The sequence below is a fragment of the Calidris pugnax genome, unplaced genomic scaffold, assembly GCF_001431845.1.
Source record: "Calidris pugnax isolate Ruff unplaced genomic scaffold, ASM143184v1 scaffold113, whole genome shotgun sequence".
Classification (NCBI taxonomy): Eukaryota; Metazoa; Chordata; class Aves; order Charadriiformes; family Scolopacidae; genus Calidris; species Calidris pugnax.
The window spans coordinates 2312736-2337944 of record NW_015090879.1 but is presented as its reverse complement, the minus strand read 5'-3'; the positions used below and the strand labels follow the sequence as shown (position 1 = coordinate 2337944).

At 58.5% G+C, this 25209-nt stretch overlaps 1 protein-coding gene across 1 annotated transcript; it reads left to right on the top strand.

The window, feature by feature from the left end:
* The first annotated feature begins 1076 nt into the window (after positions 1 to 1076).
* TRAPPC3 (trafficking protein particle complex 3) lies at positions 1077 to 5402 on the top strand. Its single transcript, XM_014946588.1, has 5 exons — positions 1077 to 1388; positions 2420 to 2517; positions 2748 to 2847; positions 3093 to 3275; positions 3814 to 5402. Exons 1-5 carry the CDS (start codon positions 1377 to 1379, stop codon positions 3931 to 3933), a joined length of 513 nt encoding a protein of 170 aa, XP_014802074.1. The 5' UTR covers positions 1077 to 1376; the 3' UTR covers positions 3934 to 5402.
* The last annotated feature ends 19807 nt before the right edge of the window (positions 5403 to 25209 follow it).

Genomic DNA, 25209 nt, shown 5'->3' with positions numbered 1-25209 from the left:
GGGAGGGGATCGGCGGGACCGGCCCCTCCGCCTTCCCCGGCGGCTGGTGCGGAGCGGGGGGACGCGGGGCGACCCGCACCTCGGGTGCTGCGGGACCCGCCACGGCCCGGGAACCGGGGCGGCCTAGAGCCTCCGGTAGTACAGCTGCCGGGCAGGGCGGGGGGCGGCGGGGCCGGGATCCCCCGGGAGCGGGACACTCGGTTCACGGAGACGTGACAGCCGGAACGCAAAGGCTTCTCTCGTCCGAGGGACCCCGCGGTACCGGCTGGGCTCGGGAACGGGGCAGAGGGAGCAGAACTGCGGGGCTGGGGCCTGACCCGTCCGTCCCGGGTGCGGTGTTGGAAAGCAAGTAATAAAATCATCAAATGTGGTTTTTCCTCCTTCCCCATCGAGGGGCTGGTTGTGGCCCCGCTGCCCCTGCCCCCTCCGCACCACCCGCCGCTCAGCCCCTTAAATCCCCTGCCTTTTCTGTAAGGGACGGGTGTTACTCCCTTGGGATGCTGGGGATGTAGCCACAGAACGGCTACAGTCATGAGACTATACATTAGTCTGCAGTATGAAAATAAAAATTAAAAAAAAAGGAAAAGTATCGCGCACTTTAACTCCCTTAGATTGGCTGAAAATGAAGAGTTTGTTTACCGATATGAATTTAGAAGTTTGCCTGGTTATAACATCTTAAAGTTACCCAAATAGCAGCGTCTCAAGCAATAGCAGTGCCCAGCCCTGGGTTTGCAGCCTCGGGCTGGTGACAGCAGGTGAGGGTTTCATGGCTTTGCACAGTCAATGACAACACCCTGGACTGGAAACAGCTGGATTTCCTCCATCCATTCACCCCTACTCTCTCTGGCTGCTGCCAAGCCTTGTCTTTACTAAAACTACTGAAATCCTTCAAAATAGCGTAACCTTTTTTGCACGTTTGTTAAATTCTCTGCCAAATGTCTCTCTGACTCTGCCAGTTCAGCTGCAGGAGATTTCCACCTTGTCCTTTGCTCTTGAGTGATGTGACCTTATGCAACCTTTAGCTTTCTGAGATAAAAGCAAAAAAAAAAAAAAAAAAAGGCAACAAAGAATGTGTCAATTCTTTAGATTAAAATCGGACAAAAATTCCAAGGAGCCTGACTGGTCCTTTTCGGGTGCTTGCAATAACAAGGTGGAATTCCCTGTGTCTTCTAACAATCCCATTCTCTATTGTTTCCCTTTTGGGAGTGGTTCCTCCCTGCGGTTGTTTGTCTTGCTTTGTGTAATCTTCTGTAGAATGAAGTGCAATCAGTGTTGTCACTTAACTCTGATGTTGTCTCTTTTCCCTTCCTTTCTGCCTGCCTGCTGCTTTCATTCTCTAGTATTGGTATTTGCCATTCATTTCACCTTCTGCATCTATGCATCTCATGGTAGGTGATAGGCTTTTAATCCGAGATTAGACTCTCTGTCATGTTTCTGAATGCTAAAACTGAAAACAGAAATAAATTATGACGGTTTATTCCTGAAAACAATTCCTTCAGGTTCTGTGAAAAGCTAAAGCCTGATGTAGCTTTTTGTTTTGCAGCCTTTAATGACCGTGTAATCACTGAGCGCTTAATGGCTCTTAAGAAAATGCCCTGAGGGTGTCTGAGGAGGGGTGACAGCGGTGGCTGGGCCCCCCGGGGCGTTTTTCTGCAAATGTGGCAACTCTGCAGAGAAAGCCCAAGTGACTGGTCCTTGCCAGGCACAGGGAGTGATGTGCACAGCGCAGATCTGCTGACCTGACCCGAAATCGTCCTTGCTGTCCCTCTTCTGGGTCTGAGGAGCTGATGTTAATATATGAAGCAAATGATGTGCCTAGATAACCTTCTGGGGACCAGATGAGTCTTGTTTTTTCACTTGGTAGCAGAATGTAATAAATCTGTAAATGGAGGAGCGTTTTTTGTCCTGTGGAAAGGAGCAGAAATGGGGCCTGAGGAGCGTTGCCCATTTGCAGTGTGTTCACAGAACACGGATAACAGCAGTTTGGGGCAGTTTTGTCTCTAGGTCAGTGGCTGAAATAAATTCAGGTCCCCGGCAACTGCACGTGTGGCCATCCAGGAGGTGGGCAGTAGCACACAAAATGCCCTGGAGGTGTCATTCCAGTTATCTGGGGATGTGCTCGTTAAAGCAGAGAGATGCTAATTAGCAGCAGGTTCTGGACATGTTCTGGGAAGCGCTGTGTGTGCAGAGAGAGGGAGAGAAAGAAAGTGCTCAGTCCTTCCTAGTCAAAGAGGATTTCTCTTTCCAAGGAGACTGACGCAAACGGGGATCCCTCCTTATTAAGTAGCAAATTCCTTTGAGACAGCAGGTTCCTGTCCCCCCTCTCCAGGCCGAGGGCAGCAGCGCCGGACACAGATGCAGCAGAGCTCCCTCACTTCTCTCCTTGGTTTGTGCTAAATCCTTTTTGCCTCTTGTCTAGAACTCGGAGCTCTTCACGCTGACGTACGGCGCTCTGGTCACCCAGCTGTGCAAGGACTACGAGAACGACGAGGATGTCAACAAGCAGCTTGATAAAATGTGAGTGGATCTGCTGCCGTGGAGCCTGGTGGGAGCTGGGGGTGGCAGTGTGGCCCCTCTGGCTGCTGCAGGAAGAACAAAAGCCTGGCAGACTAGATTTTATTTAACACTGATATTTCTCAGATCTAAATGTTATTTTTTTTTCTCCATACTCTTTTATAAACATCAGCTTGCTTTCTAAAGTTACGCTCGTCCCACGCTGTAGCTGTTGCTCCTTGGTATGTTCACAGGGGTTACAACATCGGGGTTCGGTTGATAGAGGACTTTCTGGCCCGGTCCAATGTCGGAAGGTGCCACGATTTCCGTGAAACTGCAGATGTTATTGCAAAGGTAATTGTCAAAGCACGGCTTTGGCCGGTTTTGCATGTGAGGATTAGAGCCTTTGCTACTCCCAGGACTGTTCTGAGAGTTTGACTGAGGTTTTGGGGAGGAAAAAGAGAGAATTAGATCCCTGACTGGTGCTGACTGGTGGGAAATGGGAGAAATGAGTGCTTTCAAAACCCTCTAGTGATTTGATGGAGATCAAAGCTGTGCTGTTGCTTCATGGGAGGTTCATACTCTGTTTGCCATAACAGATAGCATTTAAAATGTACCTGGGCATCACTCCGAGCATCACCAACTGGAGTCCTGGAGGCGACGAGTTCTCCCTGATCTTGGAGAATAACCCCTTGGTGGACTTCGTTGAGCTCCCCGACAACCACTCATCTCTCATCTACTCCAACCTGCTGTGTGGAGTGCTGCGAGGTGCCCTGGAAATGGTGAGTCAACATCTTCTCTTCCAGAGAGACGGAGATGTGAATGACCGAGGTATCAGCAGATACTTTAATGTCCAGTCTGTGTTTGCTTTGGACTCAAAATCCATTCCTAGAAGAGCAGGGTTACAGGAGCACTCGGCTGCTGTGAGTCCCAGAGGTGCTGACCAAGCCCCTTACTCTTCAGACCCAAGTGCAGGCATTAGTGTCTCCTTGGATTTTTAAGAAGCTTCAACACCCTCACTTTGTAACTGCTGTGAGCCCCAGTTGGGAATTTGCTGGAACAAGAGCACAGCTGTGTCTCAAATGTAGGAGTCTCTATTTAGGCTTGATTATTTTGTAGGAGGTACTTTGCTGAGGTAAGGTGCCTGCTTTCCACCATGAAGGCCACGGTGGACAAGGAGGGTGGGGTCTTGAAAAAAGGTGTGTGCTTCTGTGGAGTTCTGCGTTGTGTTGTGTCCTCAGGGTCCTTAAGCTGGTGCCTCACAGCTCCTGGAGAAGCTGCTGTCGAAGGGAGGTAACGGCTCTTCTTTCCTCTTCCCAGGTTCAGATGGCTGTCGATGTGAAGTTTGTCCAGGACACGCTGAAGGGTGATAGTGTCACAGAAATAAGGATGAAGTTCATCAGGCGGATTGAAGACAATCTTCCAGCTGGTGAAGAGTGACTCACAGCCCAGTCTGCCCTTGGGACTGGTGGGGACCAGCGGGGTGCGGCCGCTCCTCACAGATCTGTAGGGATCTAGTGCCCCTGTACATTCAGAGTGACTGTTTAAGATGTAATTATATTCTTCTACTGGTACTTCCACCTTCTGTAGAAGACAGGTGTCTGGTTGCTGTTTATTTCACAGGTTCATTCTGAAGCTTTTTCATAGGTGATGCCTCTTTCATATTTCCCCAGGGACTCTTTCTACGCTCCGTTTCTAATTGTCACGTTTTGTTGGGTGAGAACTCCTGCTCAGACTGCAGACAAGCTCCCGTCTGTTCAAATCTGAATCCATCTTTTATTACCAGAATTGGAGACACAAGCTGTGAGAGCCCACTGATTCACTGCTACATGCTGTCAAAAAAAAAAAAAAAGAGAGGAGTTTAAAATTAATTCTGAGATAAGCACGTAGTATTTCTGTAGAACAAACTGCGTTTGATTCTGAAGTTACTAGTAAAATGCAAGCTTGATAAAAAAGGGTGACTTGGGAGATGTGTTTGGACACTGGCATCCAGGGGTTTCCTGTTGTGGGAGAGCAGTGGCATCACCAGCACTGGGACATTCGGGAGGTTGGTGTGAAATGCAGGAAAAATGCAGTTTGTGTCACCCCCCTGGGGTCTGCAGCGAGTACAGCCCAGGGGTCGTGGGGCAGGTCCAGGGAACAAAACCCCAAAGCTCAGACTAAGGACTGGGTGGTATTAAATGTGTTTCAGCAGGTAGAGCCTGCTCCCCCCATACGGTCTGTAAACACTGTGTGGAGGTGGTGCTGGGGTATGTCCTGTGTGCTCTCACAGATGTTTAGGCTACAGCAGAGCTCCCCGTGTTGCTCAGGTTGGCGGGCTCAGGCAGGCTGTGCCGCCTGCTGCTCCTTAAATAAATACACAACGTAGTATTAGATCTCAAAGAGCAAGATAGTGGCAAATCAGCTTCCTCTGCCAACCCGTCCAGCCGGGAAACACAGTTCTGAGGTCACTTTACAAAGCATGAAGGCACAGACCCACCGAGGTGATCTGGAGCTTCAGGTTGATGCTCCCCCTCACTCCCCCGGGAGCTCGGACACCTCCGTAGGCGTGTGCCTGAGTGTAAGGTGAGAGAGAGAGCTCAGAGAGAGCTCCAGCTTGTGCTGCTGCTCGTTTAGGTTCTCCAGATGAACGCTGGGTCCTCTGGACACTGGCTGGATCACCCCATCCCTTTTTTCCTCCCCCGAGTCCCTTTGGTGGGAGGGTTGGGGTGTCCAGCGAAGGGGCAGCTGTCAGAGCAGTTGGAGAACAACCCAGAGGAGCAGCAGCAACTGATGGGTTTTGGAGGCAGAGGTGCCACCCGGCCGTGTTGCAGAGATAAAACCATCTCTTGTTTGCCATCGTTGACCATTATAACTCATTTTAAGGCTGCATTTTAAAAGCGATCGCATTAAAAGAATCCCGGTGTCGACTCTTTGGTTTCCTCTTGCTTTTCCCTGGTGCTGTGGGTGCTGGTGTGGGGGGTGCCCGGGCTGGCAGGGCGATGGCAGCGCTGCACCAGGAATGTCTGACGGCCAAAAACTGCCCAATATTCAGCGCACGGAGGGATCGTGGCCGGGGGTGGGACTCGGAGGGCTGAGGGGCAGCGCTGGGGAAGCCCAGTCAATGCCTGCTTGTTTGAGGATGGCCTTGCCCTGCCCCGGGAATACCCGTGGGGGTTCGTTAGCGGGGGCTCGCTGCTGCCAGCCCAAGGCAGGCTGTGGTGGAGAGAGCCAAGATGTCCTTTTGTGGTCATTAATAGCAGCAAAAAGTCACCTCGGGAGGCATCTGTGCCCTGTGTGTCCCCCCACCCGTCCCCACTCAGCGTGGGGGCTGCATCCCCCTGCGCTGGGGGGCACCCCACATCCTCACACGAAACACCCAGGGCTGCTCCCACCCCCAGGGATGGGGAAACAGCAGCTTTTGCAATAAAGTGGCTTTTCTTTTTGGCCGGGGCTGGCGAGCATCACGTGTCACCAGCCCGGCCGGTGACAAAAGCCAGGCTTTGCCAGCCAGAGTGGCCCCAAAGAGCCCTGAGACAGCCCTGGGCAGTGGCTGCCCCCGGGGACTGTCCCAGGGGAAGGGGGCCCGTCTCCTCCTCGCTGACGTTGCAGCTAAAAGGGGGGGATTGTGCACTGGTGAGCTCACCCCGGGGCCTCCCCCTCCTTCAGCCCCCGCAGGGAGCGGGTCCCGGGGTCCCCCTGTCACCCCACCCCCGCCCCCGGGAACTAGGGAGCTGCGCCGTAATTTGCTGGGGCGACTGGGTCAAAACCAGCCCAGACCCTCTGGAAGAACAAAAAGCAAAAATTGCATTAAGTAAATTAAAACTGTCTACTACCGAGTAGCTCATTGTAGACGAGGGAGAATATGCAAAAAGCTCTGTTTGAAACCTACTAAATATTACCATGTGCTGTTTATAGGAAACAAATGGGGAAAGGCATGCTGCATCAATAAAACCCTCAACATGGTTGGAGTTGGACTCCAGCCTTTCCACGGCTCTAGGTTATTGAATACCCTCCACTTTCATGTAGTGCCAGGCCTGACCCCTGGACACATACCGCGAAGGGGAAAGTTGACTTGTGGGAATAATAGACATTCCTGGGGAACGATTTAACCTGGCAGGGAAAGAGGCGACTTTCAGCCTTTTCATATCTCCTCCTGCCATTAGAGATGACAATAGGGACAAGTCGAGGGGGGGGGGGACACGGGGTGGGGGCGCTGCCGGAGAGCAATGCTGCCAGACCCCGGCAGATGGTGGCACACAGGGTGAAACCCCCCCCTCCCCACCGTGCCCGGCCCCTGCCCGCCCACACTGGCCACTTGGCCACCCCATGATGGCAGCAGATGGACCCTGCATCACCCAGACCGTGGCTCCCAGCCACGGTGCCACATCCCGACCCCATCCCGGGCTCCCAGAGCAATGGGTCCAGGGAGCTTCATTGGCAGCGGTGCCCGCAGAGGGTGGAAGGAGCTTTTCCAGCCTTTGCCTCCCTCAAGCTGCATTTTCTCCCATGGGAGAGCAGGACTTTGGGCGATGCTGAGCAGGAACGTGTCCCGAGTGCTCACCGATGGGAGCTGAACTCCCACCCCAGGTGTGACTTACCAGGATCTCACTTGAACCAATTTATCACCCCAGGTGCTCCTGCTCTGCTTTTCCTGCCACCCTGCTCTGACTGCACAGCCCCAGGGTGTTTCGGCTGCAGCGGAGCTGGTGACAAGCCCGGCCACGCTCCGCACCGACAGCACCCGTGTCCCCCCATCACACCATCCCGGGGCTGGGCTGTCCCTTCTCCCCTCACTGGGGGTACACAGAGCTCCCAGCCCCTCTCCCACCACCTAAAAACCAGGGGCGTGGGGGGGGCAGCCCCGGGCACCCTCCCTCTGCAGACCCCATGGCCCGGCACCCGCTGATGGGGCAGGGATGGTGCCGGGAGAGGAGCCCAGCTGGGGATGGGGGAATCTCTCCAGGAGGGAAGAGTTTCCGGACTGGTGTCCTCATTGCCGGGGCAGCTCCCACAGCTTTCAGCCAGATGTGCTTGGCCGGGGCGCCCGCCGCTCGCTGGAGCCGTGAGAAGGAGATTTCACTCGTGAGGGAGCGGGGATGGCAGCTCCTCAGCAGGGCTGGCACAGTGCCAGCGACACCAAGCAGCCAGGGTATGGGCAGTGCCAGGCTGGCACCGTCTCCTCACCAGCCCAAACAGCCTCCTCCAGCCCCACATGCCCAGGATGCTCAGCCCCATGTCCCCAAGTGCCCACGCATTGAAAAACTGCCAGCCACCGGCAGCATGAGGGATGAGCAAGAGGATGCTCGGGGTGTGGGTTCCAGCCAGGGCACAGCTCTGTCCCTGCCCCAGCTCTCCCAGCTCTGGCCAAGCATCTCCCCGCGCCTGGCACCACCTGGGAACCACAGAAATGTGTTCCCTGCCTGATAACAGCCTGGCAAGTTTGGGTATGGGGATGCTTTTATAAACCTTCCCAGCCCCTGGGCTGGCTGTGAAGCACATTGAGCTGACGCAGGGAGCCCAGGCAGTTTGCAAAATCCTTTCCCAAAGCACAGCCATGCTGCAAAAACACCGCCCTGGCCCAAACATGGTTTCCAAAGCTGGGAATGCCCACCAGCAACAGCGACGGGTCAGGGCAGCCCTTTGGCGATGCTCCTTGGCACCCGCCCTCCTGCAGCATCCCGTGCCAGAGACGAGGAAGAGGAGGAGGAGGTTTCTGCAGGGTGGGACGAGCGCTGTCCCAGCAGCGCTGCTGGGAGCTCTGCCACAGTTTGGTGGCGTTTGGTATTTCGGGTGAAAGGAAGGAGGCTCCATTGTTCCTCTTTTATTGTTCTGTGTTTCCTAAGCGGGACAGGCACCCTCCTCCCACGCTCTGCCCGGCTGCGGAGCTGCTCCAGCCCTTTGAAACTCTCACTGCAGCGAAGGCGTCTGCTAAAGCCCTGGGTGAACAGAAACACAGGGAGAAACATCCCTGCTCCCAAGCACAGACTGGCACTGGCAGCACGTGCAGGGACGAGGGGTGTCCAGTCTCAGCATCCCCCTTCCCCTGCACCTGGTCAGGTCCCTGCTCCTGCATCCTGCATGGTGCTTTGCTTCCATACGTGGCACTTTAGGTGGCTCATGTCACAGAATCACAGAATCTTCTAGGTTGGAAGGGACCTTAAAGATCATCTTGTCCAACCGTCAACCTCACTGACAAAAATAGACACCCACACAACAAACAAGGAGCATCATCACTAAACCAGACCTCCCAGCACTACATCAACCCGGCTTTTGAACACCTTCAGGGATGGGGCCTCCACCACCTCCCTGGGCAGCCCATTCCAATGGCTGAGAACCCTTTCCGTGAAAAATTTTTTCCTAATATCCAGCCTGAACCTCCCCTGGTGTAACTTGAGGCCATTTCCTCTTGTCCTGTCGCCTGTGACTTGAGAAAAGAGACCGACCCCCATCTCTCTACACCCTCCTTTCAGGGAGTTGTAGAGAGCAATAAGGTCTCCCCTCAGCCTCCTCTTCTCCAGGCTGAATAACCCCAGTTCCCTCAGCCTCTCCTCATAAGACTTATTCTCCAGACCCCTCACCAGCTTTGTCACCCTTCTCTGGACCCGCTCCAGCACCTCAATGTCTTTTTTATGGTAGGGGGCCCAAAACCGGACACAGTACTCACCAGTGCCGAGTACAGGGGGACAATCACCTCTCGGGCCCTACTCGCCACGCTGTTCCTGAGCTGTGTCAAGCTGTGAGGGGAAGGGACAGCCCTGGGTGACAGCACAACAGTCGCAGAAGAGGCTGACACCAGCCGAGCCATCCTCCCTGCCCCGGTGCTGTGACCCAGTGAGGACACCGGTGCTGCCCCGGCCGCGGGACGGTCCAGCCGCCCCCTCCATGGCTCCCGCCAGGCAGCCGGCCAGAGACCAGCCTTTCTGCCTTTCTCCCTGCGGTTTCACTGCTCTCAGTTTCTCGTTCCGCTCCACACAACTAAACCCCAATAATTAAAACCACAGCCGCTATTGTCCTGCCGGCAGCAGCAGCACCGTCCCCCCGCTGCCCGGCGGCGCAGGATGTGGCACCGGGACACGGCACGGGGGTGCCCACAGGACGGGGTACAGCCGTCCCCCACAAACACTGGGGCCACGAGCTCACTGCCACCCCAAACACAAAGACCCCGGGCAGAACCAGCCCAGCCTTTTCCTACAGAAGGTGCAAAAAGTTTCCAAGGGCTGATTTTCCAAAGGCAGCCAGAGCTCCCAGCTGGGGCGGGTTGGCCCTGGGGGCAGCCTGGGAAGCTGCTGGTGTTGAGCAGCCTTGGCCCGCGACAAGCCCCTCCGCTGCAGGCCAGGAACAAACAGGCATTCTGATGAGAAATGTTTGTTTTCTTTTAAAATAGTTTTAATTGTGGCTTCCAGGGAAGGGAGCTGCTGGAACGGTCTGCCTTCCCCTGAGCTGCAGCAAGGCAGGCTTCCAAAGGGCATCTAACCCCTCCCAGGGCACGAGCTGCCCTCAGCCCATCCCCGCTGTGCTTGGCCTGACCCGTGGGGCTTTACCAACCCCACGATGGAGCTCCAGCCCCTGCTCAGCCACCCCCAAAAGCTGCCACTTTCTAGATTAAATCTTTCCTGCAGCCACCCAAACCTACAGCATCCTGCCCCGTAGCAGTGCCAGGCAGAGCAGCTCATTTGTTGGTTCCTCCTCTCCCCGTTGCCAGCTCCCAGCCCAGCTCTGCCACCACCAGCACAGATAGCACCAACCTGGGGCCACGCAGGAGCCCCCCAGGACACAGCCCACACCCCCATCCCATCCCCACCACGGCGAGCAGCTCGCCACAAGCAGGATGAACTAGGTGCTGGCTGGCAGGGAAGGGGCTGCAGTCAAGCCTTCCAAGCAATTAATAGAGCAAGAAGCAAAACAACCTGAAAATTTAAAGCCAATCCCCTCCCTGAAGAAAGCAGAGCCCCAGACTTTCATCTCAGCCCCGGGATCCCGTTGGCTTCTCCCTGCCCGTCACGCGCGGGCAGCCGAGATGTGGGAGCTCAACTCGGGGAAAAGCACTCACCAGAACCACCTCTCTTTTTCCAGCAGAAAAATATTGATTTTGTTTTAATTAGCGCTAGCGCTGACATCCAAGAGCCGGGAGAGAAGTTGCCAGGCACGGGGCCGGCTCTGCCCCAGGCTGTGGCTCCACGTCCCTGTCCCACCGCTGGGCAGGGAGCCCCCCACAGCCCCCCCCGTGCCCCGGCTGGAGCCAGTGTCTGCCCAGGGCCAGTGTGGGCATCGTGGCCTCTTGCCCAAGCTCCCTGGCCGGGGCCGTTATTGCTCCCCCGACCCCACAGCGGTGAGCCATTGCTGGGAAGGCACTTGAGCAAGATGCCACCGAGGAGCCGGAGGGGCATCCCCTGCGGAGGGGACAAACACAGCGGCTTCCTCGAGCACAGAAGTGACTTGGTGGGACCTCTGCTTGCCCGGTGTGGAGGAGCTCGGAGGGAGGAGAGGGGTGATGGGGCCACCCTGGGCTCCTGCATCCCCCCGCCCCACACTCCAGCATCCCTCCTGAGCTGCAGCATCCCCTTACCCCGGGCTCCAGCATCCCAGCTGGCCAGGAGCCGGGGAGCAGAGCGTTAAGCGGGGCAGCCGGGCTGGGGAGTGGAGCCCGAGGAATGAGGAAGCCGAGGAGCGGGTACCCGTAGTGGAAAGGGCTTGGCACAGGCTGTGGAAAATGGAGGCCTAGAGAAATGTGACAGCAGGCTGGACTGGCTGGGAGTACCACACAGGCGTATTTAAGCCTTCAAGCCTGCCATTGTTCTCCCCTAATTATTCCCACTCCCTGAGTATTACACCCCATAATTCAGGAAAGCTGAGTAATGGAAGAAACAACAGCAATTTTAATCTCTCAGTACCGGTGGTCTCCACCAAAAAAATGCTTTCAAGAGCTCTGCGGTTGCGACTTCCTCGGTTTGGTGGGCAGCGGAGGGGAGGGAGAGCTCAGCCACCGGCCCATGGGTGCTCGGCTGAGGTAGGAGGCGAGAGGGACAGGACCAGGATCTTCCTCCTGGTGATGGGACAGGAGCTGGAGGAACACGCCGGGTGCTGGGAACATCCCTGGCAGATACCACTGAGCCCCTTGCCAGCAGCCAGGGAGGCTTTGGGGTGATACCGGCCAGTGGTTGGGGGCAGCCCCTCGCCCCCCTGCACTGGGGAACACTGGTTGCCTCAGCTGCCACCGGGGAGGACCAGAGCCAGGCAAAGAACCTGCCTCACATCACTAGTGTTTTATCTTCTGCCCTCAGCTGGACCACAGAGAGGAGAACTGGGCATCGGTTTGTTTGGTCAAAACATGTTTTTCTAAATGGGAACTGGCTTTTGGGAAAGGAAATTCTGATCTCCCTAGAAATGCCCTTGCTTTTCAACGAAAGCCACCACAGATTTGTTCCCTGAGGAGCAAGCTTTGGGTAAACACGTTCCCACTCCTGCGAAGAACAAGCCACAGCACCGGGTGCTCTGGAGGAACCCGCGTGGGTGGGAGGGACCCCCAGCCCTGCCCTCACCCCTCTGCCTCCTCCAGCACCCCAGGCTGCATCCAGGCACCAGCCCCACTCCCACCATGGCTCTGAGCACGAGCCCAGTGAGTGAGGGGTTAAAACAAACCTCCTGGCTAATTTAGCATCACTTCCCCATCAGTTCTCAGGAACAGAGAAGGGAGAACAGGCAGCAGCACCCGCAGTGGGGCCAGGACACATCCACTGAGCGTGGCTCTCCCGTGCTGCCCCACGTGGAAAGTGAAGCACCATGTGCAGGGTCTGGGCATCCCTTGAGAGCACCCCGAGTGCCAGAGCATTCACCAAGGTCCTGGGCACATGCTGCTGGGGGTGGCCATCATCTCCATCCCTCCCTTCTCAGCTCCAGGACACTGAAAGCACCAAAACAAGCCCAGGTCCGCCCTGCCCCAGCTTTCCACACACAACAGCCAACCTGTAATAATTACACCAACCCTTTTCCCCTCCCATTTGAAGTTTCAGCAACAGCAATGCTCAGGCCAAATAAACAGTGAAGTAGCTCACGGAGCAGGGCAGCGACCCGCTGTACCGAGGAGCCCATCACAGCCCACAGCAGGGATCACACCAGGAGCCAGGGGTTTGGAGACACAGTTTAGCATCACTTCTCTGCAGGTCATCTATAGCTTCAGCTACACAGTGCTCAGCTCCCCTGTACATTTGTCAAAGCTTCACTGGAGGTGGCCTCCTTGCCCCTGGTACAAGCCAAGGCGATGGCTCTGCCACAGCATCCCTTGGAGCCACAAGCCACCAATCCCAAGGGACAGGTCACCCTGCAGCCACCCATTAGGGTTAACACAGCTCAACCTGCTGCATCCTTAAGGTCTGCACCTTGACATAGTGCTTGGCCTGACCCGTGGGGCTTTACCAACCCCACGATGGAGCTCCAGCCCCTGCTCAGCCACCCCCAAAAGCTGCCACTTTCTAGATTAAATCTTTCCTGCAGCCACCCAAACCTACAGCATCCTGCCCCGTAGCAGTGCCAGGCAGAGCAGCTCATTTGTTGGTTCCTCCTCTCCCCGTTGCCAGCTCCCAGCCCAGCTCTGCCACCACCAGCACAGATAGCACCAACCTGGGGCCACGCAGGAGCCCCCCAGGACACAGCCCACACCCCCATCCCATCCCCACCACGGCGAGCAGCTCGCCACAAGCAGGATGAACTAGGTGCTGGCTGGCAGGGAAGGGGCTGCAGTCAAGCCTTCCAAGCAACTCATAGAGCAAGAAGCAAAACAACCTGAAAATTTAAAGCCAATCCCCTCCCTGAAGAAAGCAGAGCCCCAGACTTTCATCTCAGCCCTGGAATCCCGTTGGCTTCTCCCTGCCCATCACGCACGGGCAGCCGAGATGTGGGAGCTCAACTCGGGGAAAAGCACTCACCAGAACCACCTCTCTTTTTCCAGCAGAAAAATATTGATTTTGTTTTAATTAGCGCTAGCGCTGACATCCAAGAGCCGGGAGAGAAGTTGCCAGGCACGGGGCCGGCTCTGCCCCAGGCTGTGGCTCCACGTCCCTGTCCCACCGCTGGGCAGGGAGCCCCCCACAGCCCCCCCCGTGCCCCGGCTGGAGCCAGTGTCTGCCCAGGGCCAGTGTGGGCATCGTGGCCTCTTGCCCAAGCTCCCTGGCCGGGGCCGTTATTGCTCCCCCGACCCCACAGCGGTGAGCCATTGCTGGGAAGGCACTTGAGCAAGATGCCACCGAGGAGCCGGAGGGGCATCCCCTGCGGAGGGGACAAACACAGCGGCTTCCTCGAGCACAGAAGTGACTTGGTGGGACCTCTGCTTGCCCGGTGTGGAGGAGCTCGGAGGGAGGAGAGGGGTGATGGGGCCGCCCTGGGCTCCTGCATCCCCCCGCCCCAGACTCCAGCATCCCTCCTGAGCTGCAGCATCCCCTTACCCCGAGCTGCAGCATCCCAGCTGGCCAGGAGCCGGGGAGCAGAGCGTTAAGCGGGGCAGCCGGGCTGGGGAGTGGAGCCCGAGGAATGAGGAAGCCGAGGAGCGGGTACCCGTAGTGGAAAGGGCTTGGCACAGGCTGTGGAAAATGGAGGCCTAGAGAAATGTGACAGCAGGCTGGACTGGCTGGGAGTACCACACAGGCGTATTTAAGCCTTCAAGCCTGCCATTGTTCTCCCCTAATTATTCCCACTCCCTGAGTATTACACCCCATAATTCAGGAAAGCTGAGTAATGGAAGAAACAACAGCAATTTTAATCTCTCAGTACCGGTGGTCTCCACCAAAAAAATGCTTTCAAGAGCTCTGCGGTTGCGACTTCCTCGGTTTGGTGGGCAGCGGAGGGGAGGGAGAGCTCAGCCACCGGCCCATGGGTGCTCGGCTGAGGTAGGAGGCGAGAGGGACAGGACCAGGATCTTCCTCCTGGTGATGGGACAGGAGCTGGAGGAACACGCCGGGTGCTGGGAACATCCCTGGCAGATACCACGTGAGCCCCTTGCCAGCAGCCAGGGAGGCTTTGGGGTGATACCGGCCAGTGGTTGGGGGCAGCCCCTCGCCCCCCTGCACTGGGGAACACTGGTTGCCTCAGCTGCCACCGGGGAGGACCAGAGCCAGGCAAAGAACCTGCCTCACATCACTAGTGTTTTATCTTCTGCCCTCAGCTGGACCACAGAGAGGAGAACTGGGCATCGGTTTGTTTGGTCAAAACATGTTTTTCTAAATGGGAACTGGCTTTTGGGAAAGGAAATTCTGATCTCCCTAGAAATGCCCTTGCTTTTCAACGAAAGCCACCACAGATTTGTTCCCTGAGGAGCAAGCTTTGGGTAAACACGTTCCCACTCCTGCGAAGAACAAGCCACAGCACCGGGTGCTCTGGAGGAACCCGCGTGGGTGGGAGGGACCCCCAGCCCTGCCCTCACCCCTCTGCCTCCTCCAGCACCCCAGGCTGCATCCAGGCACCAGCCCCACTCCCACCATGGCTCTGAGCACGAGCCCAGTGAGTGAGGGGTTAAAACAAACCTCCTGGCTAATTTAGCATCACTTCCCCATCAGTTCTCAGGAACAGAGAAGGGAGAACAGGCAGCAGCACCCGCAGTGGGGCCAGGACACATCCACTGAGCGTGGCTCTCCCGTGCTGCCCCACGTGGAAAGTGAAGCACCATGTGCAGGGTCTGGGCATCCCTTGAGAGCACCCCGAGTGCCAGAGCATTCACCAAGGTCCTGGGCACATGCTGCTGGGGGTGGCCATCATCTCCATCCCTCCCTTCTCAGCTCCAGGACACTGAAAGCACCAAAACAAGCCCAGGTCCGCCCTGCCCCAGCTTTCCACACACAACAGCCAACCTGTAATAATTACACCAACCCTTTTCCCCTCCCATTTGAAGTTTCAGCAACAGCAATGCTCAGGCCAAATAAACAGTGAAGTAGCTCACGGAGCAGGGCAGCGACCCGCTGTACCGAGGAGCCCATCACAGCCCACAGCAGGGATCACACCAGGAGCCAGGGGTTTGGAGACACAGTTTAGCATCACTTCTCTGCAGGTCATCTATAGCTTCAGCTACACAGTGCTCAGCTCCCCTGTACATTTGTCAAAGCTTCACTGGAGGTGGCCTCCTTGCCCCTGGTACAAGCCAAGGCGATGGCTCTGCCACAGCATCCCTTGGAGCCACAAGCCACCAATCCCAAGGGACAGGTCACCCTGCAGCCACCCATTAGGGTTAACACAGCTCAACCTGCTGCATCCTCGAGCGCTGCCCCTTGACATGTCCCAAAGACCCCCCAGGTCCCCAGGTACCACAGGTGAGGTGGGACAGGGTGGCCCAAAGGTGGCCCTGCCAGCGGCAGCAGGGCGTGCTGCCTCTGTGTGGTCTGCAGCCATCTGGATGTACTTACAGCAATACTGCAGCAATTGCTAAAAGATCAAAAATCTTCAGGCCAACCTTGATTCCCATTGCATTTTTTGCATTTTTGAGGACTCGAGTCTAAAACCTGACAGCAGGGAGGGGTGTCGCCTGCACAGCCCGGGAGCAATCAGCACAGACTCCAGGAGTGATGGCCGGGCTGCCATCACCACAAGAGCTCATGGGACCCCAGGGAATGACCCTGAGGAAATGCCCTGTTGGCCCCTTGTCTGTATCTGGCACCGTTTATGCTGGGGGAGTCAAGGTCCCTGAGCGGGATCCATGCTCAGACCCTGCTGCACCCTTGGGGCTCCTGCTTGCAGCAACAGGAGGGGGCACATCAGGTCTCCCCATCCCTGAGGCCAGGAAAGATGCCAAGAAGCCATCAACAGCCTGCCCCGAGCAATGCCCCCGCTCCCGGCCAGCCACACCTCCCCTCCTGGGGCTGCCCCTGAAGCTCAGAAATGTGGGGAAAACACGTCCATGCAGCCCTGCCCGGCCGGGAGGAGGTTTTCCCAGCACAGAGGTGAAGCGATGCTGATTTACTGGCCACGTCCCACCTCCATCTGCACTGGTGAGTGTCAAGGTTTGGACATCTGGGCTTCAGATGCCCCACAGCATGGCTGGATCCTGGCCCCACAGCCCCACCAGCCGCTTGTTCACCCCTCCCTGTGTCCCCAGTGGTTCTGAATTACCATGGCCCCAAGTTTCTAGCTGCTCCAGATCCCCCCAGCAAAGGGAGGACAAAGCAAACAAACCCAGGATCCCCCCATCAGCACCCACCTGTGTCCATGGGGCACATCCAGTCCCATGAGCACTGCAGCAGCTTTGTCCTTGTATTTGCACTGGGAAGAGGAAAGAACACGTCAGGGGACTGATTTCCAAAAAACACATCAGCAAAAAGTCATTATCAACTCACGTTAATTGATCAAGGCTCAGGCAGGCACATCCCTGCACACCAGGAGCCCGTAGCTGAGCCCCAGCCGGGGTGCTCTGCTCAGGGCAGCCCAGCAGGCTCCCAGCTTTGTTATTGTAAAAGCAGATCAAGGAGAGGGCCCTTCTCCACCCCACGGCTCCCCCACACAGCCCAAAGTGTCTGCAGAAAAGTCTGGGTGTTGATTTTGGGCTGGGATAAAAGTCAAGCCCCGCTGGCTGTCGAGCTGCCCCACTCACGGCTGGTGCTGGGGAAGGTCACTGTGGGGCACCCAGGTTTGGGAGCTGGGTGGTGGGTGCTCCCAGGCCAGGACCAGGGTATCCAGGGACAGGCAGCACTGGGCTTAACCCCTGCTCAGACACAGCTCCCTGCAAGGGAGGGTCCTCAGCTCCCACCCTGAGCCACGCTTCAGAGGGACCACTTGGACCCCAACACCCAGGACCCCAGTTAGTCCTTCTCAGCAGCCTGGTCCCCAGCTGTGGTCATCACCCAGATGCTTCCCAGGACAGTGACAGTCCCAGCTCTGTCCTGGCTGCTCCCCACCAGCACACAGCTCCCCACCCCGGCACTGGCAGGCTGTGCTCTGGCCACCTCCTCACCCAACGAGCAGAGCCAGAAGCCAGGGCTGCATCAGGACATTGCTCCTGTTCATACACAAGCTGGGACCTCGCACCCCTGCAGGGAGGTGGTCCCTTGTGGATTTTCCAGCAGGGAAAACCCTGAGGGTTTTCCATCGGCAGAGCCAGCCTCTGCCTCCACAGCCACCCCAGCCCAGGCTCAGCCCTGTCCAGGAAAGCCCAGGGGCTGCTCCTGCCCTGGCCACCAGCACAGAGCTGGGCTAGAAGACAGCATCATGAAAGCCCTGAATAGAAAGAGTCAAAGAAACCCCCACCAGCCCAGAAAGAAACCCCCAGAGACCCCAACAGCAACATTCCCCACCCTTACCCAGAGGGAAGAGCCCAAGTCCAGCAGCCCCAGCCACACAGCCAGCTCAGGGCTGGGCTTCTGGCCCCTTATATAGGGCATGTGCTGGCAGCCCCCACCTGGAGGGGCCATCAGCCCCAGGTGTGCTGGTCCCACTGCCTGGCTGGGGCTAGCCCTGCCTGCACCCTGCCCCGGCCAGCACCGCACCGTGGCAGCTTGCCCACCTCACCCGGCACGAGCACCCGCTGCCCACACCGCACCCACCCCGAACATACAGGAGGGAGGTTCTATCCCTGGGCATGGAAAGGGTTAAACCTCCTCCTCTTCCTCCTCATGGGGTGCCCAGTGCTCACCCTTGGCATTGCATTCCCAGTCTGACCCGGTGGTGATGTGCACTCCCAGTCTGAGCTCCCAGCAGGATCCAGTCCTGCCCCATGGCACGGCCCCACCACCACAGCACTGGGCTGTGGGTCCGGCTGCCGTCACACTGGGCAAACCAGAGATGCTGTGGGCAGCCACGGTTGTCCCCTGTGCTGGTGTGTACTGAGCCACATGGGACCCCTCGGGACACCAGGCATGGCAAAGGTGCCAGCCCCAGCACCTGGACAGGCTGGCACTGCCCTGCACACACCCACATGGCCCTGGCACACTCACCCTGCACACCTGGACATGCTGGCACTGCCCTGCACACACCCACACGGCCCTGGCACACTCACCCTGCACAAAAGCTGCTCAGAGAGGTGGCAGCCCCGTTAATTAACCATTACCTCGGTCCTCACAGCTTGGGGTGGCGGAGGGGGCAAGGGGAAGGTGGGTACCCACTCCCTGCCCCTGACTGAATGGTGCAGTCGTTAATGGGAGCGGGGCTCATTTAGCTTTTCCCTTGTGCTGCCTGGAAAGGGGCCACTCACTGTTTTACAACTAAAATAACAAATTATTTCATAGGGGGCTGGAGCTGCCGGGAGCTCTCGGGCGGGCGGCACAGCCTCCCGTGCCCCGTCCCTGGCGCTGGCACCAGCAAAGGGGGCATGAGTGATGGAGAAAGCAGAGGGGAGCACCAGGGACAAGGGGTGACGTGTCCCCATGGCTGCCTGTCCCCATTGATGCTCACCCCGCCATGGGACCCCATCCCCTGGTGATGCCCAGACCTGCAGATGACTCTCCAGGGGGAACAGGCTCTGTGCAGCGGATGCGTCCTCATCCTGCAACCCTGCCCCGTGGCTCTGGGCACCGGTGATGCCACATCCCCAACACTCAGCAGCTTCCTTTGGGAACGAGAGGCCGTGCCCCGGCTTCCTCTCCCAGGGAAGGCGATGGGAACCAGCCTGGGCCCCCGCTCCCTTGCCCTGCCCTCCGGAGCTGCTCACGCACCGTCTGGCCTCGCCGCCAGCTCTGCGGGTGCCACGGGACACAGACCCCCCCCCTGGCACCCACGGAGCGGGGCCCCCGTGCCACCTCCCCAGGGCGACCTGCTGACAGCCCCAACAATAGTGGGGCTGATAATCATCATAAAGCAACAAGTGCACTTCCCCGGGCAGTGCCCGCCCGCGGCCGCCCACCCCTCAGTGCCCAGCTGGGTGCTGTGGGCTGGGGGGGACAAGCTGGGGGTGCCAGGAGCCCGGAGCCCACCAGGACCTGGGCTTTGTGCCCCTGCTCCGCCGGCCGGACCTCCTCGGAGAATGACCCCCATAAAACGAAGCAGCAGCTGTTTGGTGGATAATAAAACTTTTTTTTTTTTTTTTTTTTTCTCTTTTACAACTAGTTTACTGCATAAACGTTTCAGCAGCACAGCAGAGCACCGGGAGCACCAAACCTCCTCTCATGCTGTTTGTGAGCTCCAGGAGGGTCATGGGACCCCTGGGGCAGCTCCTGGATGGGCTGCAGGACCCTTGTCCCATGGGATGGGTCCCCAGCACCCATGGGAGCAGCATGAAGATGGTAGCACCCACCCTGGTCACCGGTGCAGGAACGGCCTGGGGAGGAGGGATACAAACCAGGAGAGTGACAGCAGCCGGGGGGAATCTGCTCCTGACCCTCCTCTCCTGAGCCACCCCCCTCCAGGGACAGCTGGGTGCTGGGGGGGGGTCACCCTGGCCCTGGGATGGAGCAGCCCCTGGGACCCTTCACCCCCCGTCTCTGGAGGCAGATTTACTAGCTCGCAGGCAGGGGTGTTTATGGTGGGCTGGAATGCACGCCCCCAGCACGTGATGAATTTACAACGTGCCAACGAGTGGATTTATTCCTACCCCACTGTCAGTGAATCAATCACAGCAGCCATGGAAAGGCTGGGGGGCAGGGAAGGGAGAGGTGCCCGGAAAGGAGGGAGGTGGGGGGCACCTCGAGCATGGGGCACTGCAGCCATGGTGCCTGGCTCTGGTTGTGCCAGCCCTGTCACCTTAAGCCATGGCAAACCCTGGGACTGTGATGTCCCCTCCAGTGCTTCCACCAAACTTCTGTCTCAGAGAACTGGTTTGGGTCAGGTGAAGGTGGGGAAGCTGGGAGAGGAGCACTTTTCCAGCTGATTTTATGCTCTCCAATCCTGCCATTCCCGGGGGAACCTCATTTTGCTCCCTCCCCCCTACTCAATGGGACATGGAGCCCGATGTCCAAGGGCATCCATCAGCAGGGCTGCTCTTGCTGAGGCTCCTGGCTGCCCTGGGGGGACCGCAGCCAGGGAGAGGAGGGCAGTGCCACAACACCTGACCCAGAAGGCAGCTGGGAATTAATGTGTTCAGGAAAAACACAGCCCGGGGGGTTATTAACCAGGAATCTCCCAGGATTGCTGCCCCAGCACTACCATGAGCCGTGGGTGCCATGGCAGGGGGGTGGGCAGGCTTCCCTGTCACCCTCAGCGCCGTCACACAGGGCGAGGGGTGAGATGCCGGCGCAGGAGCAGACGCTGCTGCTCCTCGTGTGAAGGCGGCGTCCCCCGGCCCGTGCGGAGCTATTTCCAGCGATGATGCCCTGCGGCAGCATTTCAGCCTCTGTTTTGCATTTGGTGTTTAAGGGCGACGCGGGTCACTTCACCCCTCGCTCCCATCCCCACACCTCGGCGAGCGTGGCACAGCCCCGGGTCAGGGCACGGCTGAGACCTTGGGGACCTCCTGCTGCTGGCCATGGGGCACCTCCTGCTGCTGGCCATGGGGCCACCTCACCCCTATCCCTGTGACCCTGATGGCAGCATGGGGCTGGAGACACCGCTTGCTCCTGCTCCCGCTCCCTCTCCACCAGTGGTGCCCAGCAGCCTTCCTCTTCCCCCTCTTCCTCCTCCTCCTCCCCCCCTAAACCACAGCAGCATTTCCCCCAGCGCTACATTTGGGGTTCAGCCACATCTGCCCCTGGCTCTGGGCAAGCACTTGCCCGGGAAGGGCCAGCAGCCTCCGGGGCCACCGAGGGGAGAGGTTTAAGTTTCAGCTCCTCTGTGGCTTTTGACTCAAAGGTGCCGTTTCCAACCAGGGGTCTCGGGGCCGCCAGCTCCCACCTGGGCTGGCTCCCGGCAGAAAGGGGAGCCGTGGAAACGTTAGGTGAGTGCAGTTTTTCCATGCGTATGTATATAGGAGAGGAGCCGGCTGCCAAAGTAAATACAACCCTTCCCTTTCCAAAAATGTCCTCCAGGAATTGTAAAGGATCCTGGAGCAAGAATTCTGTCTCAGATCCTTTATGCTTTCTATCGGGGGAAGCGTATAAACCCGCTTCTTTTTAGCTCCAGCAAAGTCAACGTGCTGAGAGTGTTTTTTTTATGATATGCACCAAAGGCGCTGGGAGCCGGAGCCACGGCCATGTGTACCCCGGGCAGGGCTTACGCAGAAAAACAATCCCAGTAAAGAGCTTTATAGCCACCGAGGAATGTGGAACCTCCACCAGCCCGGCCGAAGCTTGCAAAGCTAATTGCTTTGGGATTTACTCTTTGGGGGGGTCGAGTCTCCGTGGTTGCTGCCTCGGAGGGTCCCAGCTGCCCTTGCGGTTCATTAGGATGCTGAACGGGGAACTAGAGATGCTTTTAGGAGGCAGCAGCGGGTTGTGGGGTAAGGGAAGGAGCCATGCGGTTCCCAGCTGCAGCCCTGCCTTCTCCCGTTACAGCCGGGGACCCTTCCTGCCCCGGCGGGGTCCGTGCTCGGAGCCGGCGGTGGCAGCGGTGGCCGTGGCGTCCCCATGGCCAAAAGCAAAGCCAGGTGCTGTCCCCAAGCCTGGCGGGGCTGTCCCCTGACCTGCTGGGACCTCTCCCGGGGCAGAGAGGCAGGGGATGCTCCAGAGGCTGATGTGTCCTCCTGTCTCCCGGGGTGAAGGCTGCGGTGGCCGATGGCCGATGGCTGCTGCAGACTGAGCTGGCACCTTGAGGTGACAGTGGAGTGGCCACTCCAGGGTGTTGTGCCCGCGGCCACCTCAGCCTCTCCCTGCCAGGCCCCGGCTGGCCGGCGTGTTTTCTTTACTGATCTTTTCTTGCTCATTTAAGTGACTTTGGAAAATGGGATTTTGGCTCTTAAATCGTTCAGGGGCTTTTGAAAATTTGACTCTAAATACTTTCCGAAGTGCATTTGTATGAAGTAATTCTCTCCAACCTCCCACAGTGGTAGTCAGATTGCATTTAATCCATCACTGAATGTTCCCGAAGGCTGGGATCTGGCACCACGCTCCACACGGAGCCGTGGCTCGCCCCGCGTTGTGCCGGCACCACCGCTCGCCGCCCGGCATCCTCCTCCCAGCTGGGACACCTCTCACCTGCTTGTCACCACCTGCAAAGCCAGAACGATGCACCCTGGTCCCCCAGCACAGGGTGGCACAGCCCGGCATGTGTGGCTGGCACGGCTCAGCATCCTGTGCCATGGGGGCACCGTGGTGCGCAGCCGCTGGCACAACAGGGATCTGCTCGGCAGAATCGCTGCGGGCGCCGGCCGCCAGCCCAGCCCCTGGCCCCCTCCTGCCCCCACGGCAGATTTTTCCTGCCGAGCACTGAGGGCTGGTTTTCAGAGCACAATTATCCCTCTTGTGGAAACATGGAAACTATATTCCAGTGCACGGCGCTGATTCGATTACGTCCGTGACCCACCGAAATTAAGTTAAGGTATTTTTCAGCCCTAGATTGGATCATTTCTCCTCCCTCTCTTTGGTTCCTCCTGTGTGGAGCAGCAGGATGGCTGGGACGGGGCTTTTTTTTGAGGGGAGCAAACCCAGGACCCCGTGAGCTGCCCCTGGGCGCAGCAGTGCCCGCACACCCAGGCCTCGGTGCTGCTGTGGCACGGTGGCCCTCGCCAGCTCACTCACAGCTGCTGGCACAGCACAGCCAGCTTGGTGCTGGTCTTCGAGGCTGTGTCTCTCACCCCCTGGGAGTCTGGGGCCACCACAGAGCCCTGGCACGGCACCGGGCGCAGAGCTGCCAGGGGTTAGAGGCAGCAGAGCTGCTAAATCCCGCATTAAGCCCCGCTTCCCTCTCCCTCAGGGAAGGAGAACCTTCAGCAGCGGCTTGGCACAGCCAGCGCCCGGGATGAGCCGTGTCCCAGGACAAGCCACCTCCAGGGACAAGCCACGTTGGGGGTGGCAGTGCCTCCAGCAGCCGTGGCTGCGTGCTCCCTTGCAGGCACGCTGGTCCTCGGTGCCCCAGGTGCACCATTTGGGATGGCTCCATGGGGACACTGCTAAGCGTGGAGCCAACGTCCCAGCCAGATGGGCAGAGGGAAGGAGCCGGTGCGTGGCCAGGTGGGGCAGGTTAGCCAGGGCAGCACGGGCAGGGTGGCACGGCTGCACCCCAGGCCCCATCCCGGCGAAGGGGCAGGCGCAGGGGCCGCAGAGGAGCGAGGCGTCGCGGGGGCGATGACAGGGGGGGAGAGGCCGGGACGGAGCGAGGCTGCAGCCGATGGTTTGCTCTGTGGGACAGAGGAATGTCTGTGCTGGCTAATGAGTCTGCGAGCAGAGGAAATGCTTTGCCAGTGAGAGCTCCGGTTAAACACGGCCGGTCCGTTTCTGCGGGAGCTGGCGGAGGCCCCTCCATGCTCTGCCTTGCACCCGGGCTCCCCGGCACCGGGGGCTGCAGGTGGGAGGAGGGTGATGGTGGGAGAGCTGGCACTGCCAGGGCACGGCAGCCAAACTGGTGGCAGAGCAGTTTGTACCCGCAGCCATCCCGCGGGGGCCACGGTCCCCGAGCAGCAGGTGACGATGCACCAGGGTCCAGCCGTGACCAGGAGCAGCCTCGGGGCCGTGGCCTGTGGTAGAGACCAGCCATGATGGACCCATGATGGACCCCCCAGCCCTGACTCCTCAGGGTGCACCCCCACCCCAGCCCTGGACCCCCAGCCCACCCTCCCCTGTGGGGCAGAGCACATCAGCATTCCTGGGAGCAGGGTCCAGCCCCGCGGCGGCCGCTCGCCGAGGGAAGGCATTGAGGGGGGATTAGCCGTCTGATGCCCCCCCCCCCTTTGCTCAGGCGCTTAATACAGAAAACAAACACCCTTGTGCGCCCCAGCAGCCTCCATCCAGACGGGCTTTCTCTCTGCCCGTTGCCTCAGCAACCCTAATCTGCCTCCTGGGGCACCCCGGGGCCCTGCACCCCCCCGGGCCCGTGCACCCCAGCAGCTCTGGCAGTGCCAGCGGTGTCCCGGCTGTGCCTGGCACGCGGCTGCCGGCGGGATGCCACGACTCCACCACCTCGGGAAGGGGCAGCACACGGTGGCTGGGAAAGGCTGGAGGTGGGGGCTGTGGGCACCCTGCTCCCCCAGGATTAGGCCACCTCTGTCCCGGTGCGTGAGTGAAACTGAGCCCAACCAAGAGGCAGCAGGACCTGGCTGCACCGACACCACATTTCCTCACTTTTCTGCTCAGGGCAGCAGGATTTTTGGGGTGGAGAAGCCCCCCTGCCATAGCAAAAGGGGGAGCACCTCCTGTTCGGACCGGCCCTGTGCCCACAAAGGGAATGGGCGGTGGGTTTGGGGGAGTGTGGGAGCAAGCTGCTCCAGCCCTGGGCTGCCAGATGGGTCAAGAAGGGGCAAGAGGCTTGCACCCCAGTCTGCCTCACCCCAGGGCAGCACCCAGCCCAGGGCAGGCAGGGTCCCTGGGTGCTTTGCAGACAAAGGGGGCTCTTTTCCCATCACCCTGGCTGATATTGCTGGCATCAGCATCCCCAGGACACGGGGGCGAGGGCAGAGCAGGTCCAGGGGTGCATGCCATGCCCATGGGCCCCATGCCCACCCCCTGGGCTGGCGAGGAAGAGGAGAGAGCCCTCTGCTTCCCCCCCATCGGCGGGCCGGGGGCGGGGGGGGGGCCCGCACTTTTATTGATTTATTTTGCGCGCAGGCTCCCTCCTGCCACAGAGACACAGAGAAGCGCTGCCGGGCTGCGACCTCCGCCGAGGGGGGAGGAAGAAATAAAAAAGACAAAAAAAAAAAAAAAAAAAAAAAAAAAAAAAAAAAAGGGGGGGAAAAAAAACCCTTAAAAACTTTGTCATTGAACCCCATTAAATTCCAGGAGTCTAAATTCCAAGTATTTTGATACC